The sequence below is a fragment of the Gorilla gorilla genome, chromosome 5, assembly GCF_029281585.2.
Source record: "Gorilla gorilla gorilla isolate KB3781 chromosome 5, NHGRI_mGorGor1-v2.1_pri, whole genome shotgun sequence".
Classification (NCBI taxonomy): Eukaryota; Metazoa; Chordata; class Mammalia; order Primates; family Hominidae; genus Gorilla; species Gorilla gorilla.
In genome coordinates, this window is record NC_073229.2 from 111161774 (window position 1) to 111168918 (window position 7145).

Below are 7145 nucleotides of genomic sequence, written 5' to 3' on the forward strand. Positions count from 1 at the left end.
TCTTTAATGGCCCCAGAATGTTTAATGTTACATAATATGAATATATATTTTCAAATGTAAAAAAAGCCTTTTTATATATAAACATGTATAAAAGAATAAATATAAATAAGAAATTAATTGGGGTGGCAAAGTACATTTAAAATTTTGTGATGTTTTTGTCAAAAACGATTTGAACAAATTTACAGGAAAAAAACAAACAACCCCATCAAAAAGTAGGCGAAGGATATGAACAGCCACTTCTCAAAAGAAAACATTTATGCAACCAACAAATATATGAAAAAAAGCTCATCATCACTGTCATTAGAGAAATGCAAATCAAAACCACAATGAGATACCATTTCACGCCAGTTAGAATGGTGATCATTAAAAAGCCATCATTCTGAGCAAACTATCGCAAGGATAGAAAACCAGACACCACATGGTCTCACTCATAGGTGGGAACTGAACAATGAGAACACTTGGACACAGGGCAGGGAACATCACACACCAGGGCCTGTCGTGGGGTCGGGGGACGGGGGAGTGATAGCATTAGGAGAAATACCTAATGTAAATGACGAGTTAAAGGATGCAGCAAACCAACACAGCACATGTATACATATGTAACAAACCTGCACGTTGTGCACCTGTACCCTAGAACTTAAAGTATAATAATAATAATAATAATAATAAGTCAGGAAGCAACAGATGCTGGAAAGGATGTGAAGAAATAGGAATGCTTTTACACTGTTGGTGGGAGTGTAAATTAGATCAACCATTGTGGAAGACAGTATGGCGATTCCTCAAGGATCTAGAACCAGAAATAACATTTGACTCAGCAATCCTATTACTGGGTATATACCCAAAGGATTTTAAATTATTCTACTCTAAAGACACATGAACACGTATGCTTATTACAGCACTATTCACAATAGCAAAGACTTGGAACCAATCCAAATGCCCATCAGTGATAGACTGGATAAAGAAAATGTGGCACATCTTTATACATCATGGAATACTATGCAGCCATAAAAAAGGATGAGTTCATGTCCTTTGCAGGGACATGGATGAGTTGGAAACCATATTCTCAACAAACTAACACAGGAACAGAAACCCAAACACCACATGTTCTCACTCACGAGTGGGAGTTGAACAATGAGAACACATGGGCACAGGGCCGGGAACATGACACACCAGGGCCTGTTGCGGGGTGGAGGGCTAGGGGAGGAATGGCATTAGGAGAAGTACCTAATGTAGATGATTGGTTGTTGGGTGCAGCAAACCACCATGGCACGTGTATACCTGTGTAGCAAACCTGCAAGTTCTGCACATGTATCTCAGAACTTAAAGTATAATTTAAAAAAAAAAACAGTTTGAAAACTTCCCTGAAGTAAAAAAAGTATCCTTTGAGGAACAATGTAAAGATGAGCTCAAGTTCCACAGGAAAGAGAAAATTAAAATTTATAAAGAATTTATAAATATCAAACTATTTTCATGTTTTCCAGGAAAAGTGTGGCTTTCTCATTCATTAACCAATAGCATAATATTTTCCAGGAACCTTCACTCAGAAGAAATGCTGTGGCCCTTTCCTTTACCAACAGAAAATGGAACACAAAAGACCACATAGCTGAACAAATTATAGCCTCCTTACAAGTGAGAAACCTTCGAGGCTACGTAGTTTTCAGCCAAAGGAAAATAACCAACAGCTTCTCCACAGTGTAGACTGAAACAAGGGAAACATGAACATCACAAACTGTACCACAGAAGCCAGCATGGCTATAAGACCCAAGACCATCACTGAGAAGATGCTCATTTGCATGACTCTGGTGGTCATCACCACCCTCACCACGTTACTGAACTTGGCTGTGATCATGGCTATTGGCACCACTAAGAAGCTCCACCAGCCTGCCAACTACCTAATCTGTTCTCTGGCCGTGACGGACCTCCTGGTGGCAGTGCTCGTCATGCCCCTGAGCATCATCTACATTGTCATGGATCGCTGGAAGCTTGGGTACTTCCTCTGTGAGGTGTGGCTGAGTGTGGACATGACCTGCTGCACCTGCTCCATCCTCCACCTCTGTGTCATTGCCCTGGACAGGTACTGGGCCATCACCAATGCTATTGAATACGCCAGGAAGAGGACGGCCAAGAGGGCCGCGCTGATGATCCTCACCGTCTGGACCATCTCCATTTTCATCTCCATGCCCCCTCTGTTCTGGAGGAGCCACCGCCGCCTAAGCCCTCCCCCTAGTCAGTGCACCATCCAGCACGACCATGTTATCTACACCATTTACTCCACGCTGGGTGCGTTTTATATCCCCTTGACTTTGATACTGATTCTCTATTACCGGATTTACCACGCGGCCAAGAGCCTTTACCAGAAAAGGGGATCAAGTCGGCACTTAAGCAACAGAAGCACAGATAGCCAGAATTCTTTTGCAAGTTGTAAACTTACACAGACTTTCTGTGTGTCTGACTTCTCCACCTCAGACCCTACCACAGAGTTTGAAAAGTTCCATGCCTCCATCAGGATCCCCCCCTTCGACAATGATCTAGATCACCCAGGAGAACGTCAGCAGATCTCTAGCACCAGGGAACGGAAGGCAGCACGCATCCTGGGACTGATTCTGGGTGCATTCATTTTATCCTGGCTGCCATTTTTCATCAAAGAGTTGATTGTGGGTTTGAGCATCTACACCGTGTCCTCGGAAGTGGCCGACTTTCTGACGTGGCTCGGTTATGTGAATTCTCTGATCAACCCTCTGCTCTATACGAGTTTTAATGAAGACTTTAAGCTGGCTTTTAAAAAGCTCATTAGATGCCGAGAGCATACTTAGACTGTAAAAAGCTAAAAGGCACGACTTTTTCCAGAGCCTCATGAGTGGATGGGGGTAAGGGGTGCAACTTATTAATTCTTGAACATACTTGGTTCAGGAGAGTTTGTAAGTATGTGTGGTCTTGTTTTCTTGTTTGTTTGTTTTGTTCTGTTTTGTTTGAGGATTGTTATTTGGTGTGCTGTTTTCTACCTCTGGTCTTATCTGTGATACATAATTTCAAATAAACATTATCATACAAAAACAGAAATTTTGTAGAAGTAATAAGATGAAATACTAAATACCTTTTATGGGTTTTTTTTAGCCATTTCAGTTACCCTGCAATTAAAGAATGCCAAAAATATCTCTATTTGCAGAATTTCTTATTACTTATAAATTAAATACCTGATAATGCCCTCCATGGCATTAAATCTGAGATTATGGCTCTATCTGCGTACATATTCCAGTGGGAATTGCATGACTACGTAAAGAATTAAAAGAAAGTGATGTGCTGTCATCTACTGCTTGCAGACCTGAGCTAAAGTCGTTTGCTGTAGCACTGTGACTACATAGCCTATTCATTTCAGGTAAAAATAGTACAGCTGGCTTGTCCTTTTTAGTTCATGATTAAATAAACTTCCTCTTTTTCTAAAATGGAAATACCTGGAATAAATGCACTGGCACTTTTCTATGTCTTTTACTATGAATATAAAACATAAAGCAAATAAGAAGTCATCTAAATCTACTTTGGTCAGTGTGTTGCAATATTACCTGACAGACACATTGGGCCTCCTCCAATTCTAAAATCTATCCCAGCTAAGCCACCCATATACACTTTCACTGTAGCAGGACAAAGGTGGGAGTACATGTCAAATTTGGGAAACTTTTTAAGAAGCTTAATGAGGTGCAGTGATCAAATGACAGAATATATTATCTGAAGAACTTCATTGGAGACTATTACTCATTAAATTACCAGTTGCAGCCGGGCGTGGTGGCTCACGCCTGTAATCCCAGCACTTCGGGAGGCCAAGGCAGGTGCATCACCTGAGGTCAGGAGTTCGAGACCAAGCTGGCCAACATGGTGAAGCCCCATTTCTGCTAAAAATGCAAAAATTAGCCAGGCATGGTGGCACGTGCCTGTAATCCCAGCTACTCAGGAGGCTGAGGCAGGAGAATGACTTGAACCTGGGAGGCAGAGGTTGCACTGAGAAGAGATCATGCCACTGCACTCCAGCCTAGGCAACAGAGTGAGACCCTGTCTCAAAAAAAAAAAAACTTACCAGTTGTGCTCTTGGGGAAAAAAAGTAAAAGTTGAAAATCTGTGTTTACACCAAAGGCCACTCATCAGGATATGAGAATGAAATTGCGTCTCCCAGAATCCCCGTGGCTTCTGTGCCAGACTGTACCCTGGGGCCAGGAGGCTGCAGGTGGGACCTGAGGCCCTGGGTGTGGCCTGAGAAGGAGTGATTGCTCTAGTCACATGGAGGAGTACACCATTACAAAATCAAGAGTGATGGCAGGAGGACTGAAAGTTTGTACATTCTTGCATACTCCTAAGTAGGTGACCGTTCTCCACCTCTGCTCCTAGTCTGTCATCCACAGCCTCTCCCCATCTTTTCACTCTTCTTTGTAGTGAGAAGACATTGATTTGCCTCCTTTCCACCTCCGTGTTTCTAGTCCTTCAATCTATCCCCTCTCAACGTTTCTAGAATCTTGTTTCTTACACCCAACCTCCCTCTGCAACTTCCTTTCTCCCTCCCCATCCCAACACTTTTCCTCCTCATTCCTCTTTAATCTCACCTATTACTTTGCTCAAGTCCCTTGGACACAAAAATCAACTTCCTCTGGCCCTACTTCCCCATCAAGCTCCTACTTCATCTCTCCCTTAACTCTCTCACCTGGGTTTCTCCAATCATTAATCCACTCATTCTGCCTCCACTTTTCATCTTCCACTGACTTTTCTATCCTTTTCCATCTGAGTATGCCCTAGTTCTCCCCAAACTTATCTCCCAAAGGTCATTGGAGACTTGCCCATAGCCCTTCTCTGCATCTCTACCTGTCATTTTCTCATGAGTTACAACAGCTAACCATCCCTTTCATGTTTAAGCCCATACCTTCCAGGATATTTTGCTCTCCTGGTTCTCCAACTACCTCCTCATCTATTCTTTGTCTCCTTTCCTTCCTCCTGAGGTTTTGTCCTCAGCAATCACCTCCTGTATCTCCATATTCCATCCCAACTTCGGCCATTTCAACAATTAGTTTCATGCCTGTGGCTCCTAAATTTGTGACTTGAGTCCTGATCTTTCTCTTTCTCAAACTGCAGACCCATGAGTTACATCTAGTGAGCCTCTCCCTATGAATATTTCTTTAGTACCTCAAACACAGCCTTTCTATACTGAACTCAAGATAATTTTCCCACACTCAAGCCTTCTCCTCTTTCTGCCTTCTCAGTCTCAGATAACAGAATTACCATGCTTTTTATCATTCCTATTAGATGAATGTAATTCTCTCTCTTTGCCTCAGGTCTCCAACATCCAGATAGTCCTGAAGTCTTGTCCATTTACCTCACAGAAACATGTGTTTATGCCACTTGCTCTCCAATAAGTTGGTCCTCTCCCCTAGATCAAATGTTATTTGATCCACCTGCCTCTGGATTCTCCCACCTGCAACTCGGCCCCCACACATCTCCCAGTGTGAGTTTCTCACTGAGGCATCTCCAGACTAGCAGCATTAGCAGCACCTGAGAATTTGTTAGAAATGCAAAGTCAAGGGCCCCATTCAAGACCTACTGAATCAAAAACTAAGAGTGGAGCCCATTAATCTCTGTTTTAAGAAGCCATCCAGGAGATTCTGATACAAGCTAAAGTTTGAGTCACTATTTTAGAGCATACAGTAGATTTTTAATTGCATTGTTCAAAATCCTTTACTCTTTCCCTATCAATATAAAATAAATTAATAGTCCATAGTATAGCATTCAAGGCCTCTTACTTTGTGGCCCCAAACTATCTTTGCAGAGTTATATCTCACCACTTCTTTTCACCTACTTCATGCTCCAGAAAAATGTGAGTATTACCTGTGCTTTCTAAACTCCCCTAACATTTGATCCCATTGCTTTAGAAACCTGGCCTCCATGGCTTCACATCTTTCTTCCACCAATTCTTCATATGCAGCTCAAATGCAGTCTCTTCTAAAAAGTCTTCCTGAGATACTTCTTCCTTCCCTGTCCCTATGGAAGTCCTCTCTCCCAGCTCTATGCTCCCATATAACTTCACTTGTATCTCTAATACTATATGCATCCTATCTTCTAGTGCATTTGTTTGTGTATCTGTGCTGTCTTCCCTAGTAGATTGTGAGCTCCTTGAGGGCAGGGACTGTATCTGTTTCCTCTCTGTATCTCTAGGGACTCATACCATGTTTTACACACAGTCGGCACTCAATGTCTGTTAATGTGAATGGAATTAAGTCCCTGGAGGAGAAAATATAAATGTGTCATCTTTTCTCAGTGAGAAAACAAAACTTCCAAAGTCCATGATGCAATACTGACCTTTTTTTTTTTTCCAAATCTTACCCTGACATTCCAGGTTTGTTTTGAAAAATTCTGGGAAAAACTTATATATGGAAAGAAAATAAATTTCTCATTGAATATAAGTGAATATTCTTTATTAATTAGGATTCCAGATAAGCTGTTCTCAAAAGAGGAAAAGGAAAAAGGAGAGATTCGATACAAGGGGACAAAGAATAATCTCTGCCACAAGGGGATATTGGTTTCTGTACGAGCAACTCAAATACTACTGGGAAAGTCACATGGCTGCCCAGCTAAGGGTGATCTATGTACAAGGATGTTGGCATCTAAATTACAGGTGATTTTACCAAGATTGTGCCTATGCTCAAAATTCAGTATTTATTATGACTACAATATCTAGAAAGTATATGAGCCACTCACACTGCTTTCCCATCATCCTCTAGATGTTATCTTTGAAAATTCTTGGCAATTATAAGAGTTTTAAAGTTTTAAGAGTCTAAGTAAATAAAAAGCAAAAAGCAGATACATAATAATTTTTACTTGCTTATTTTCATTAACTCATTTCCTAATTACTAGGTAAATCCTAATTAAATACATTTATCTCACAGCTGCCTCTGCCCTTAGCAAAGAAGTTGCATATATTTCCTGGTATAAACCAAACCTGTTGAAAAATAATCTATTGTTTGCTTTGCTTATTGAGCCAATAGTGCCAGCTGCCACTGACTACTATTGTCCCCTTTAAACTAAAACTTGAATGAAGTAATAGTACCTTTTAATAAGATCAGTGTTTCTCATGCAAACATTAGTATGCTAAAAGTAAACCCTAGGGATGG

General features: G+C 41.1%; 1 protein-coding gene across 1 annotated transcript in view; it reads left to right on the top strand.

Moving 5' to 3' along the window:
• The window catches only part of HTR1E (5-hydroxytryptamine receptor 1E), an 81381-nt gene extending 74858 nt beyond the window's left edge, over positions 1-6523 (top strand). The window contains exon 2 of the mRNA XM_004044371.5: positions 1531-6523. Within this exon, the coding sequence (XP_004044419.1) occupies positions 1716-2813 (1098 nt within the window). The 5' untranslated portion in view covers positions 1531-1715 and the 3' untranslated portion in view covers positions 2814-6523. The remainder of the gene's footprint in view (positions 1-1530) is intronic.
• The last annotated feature ends 622 nt before the right edge of the window (positions 6524-7145 follow it).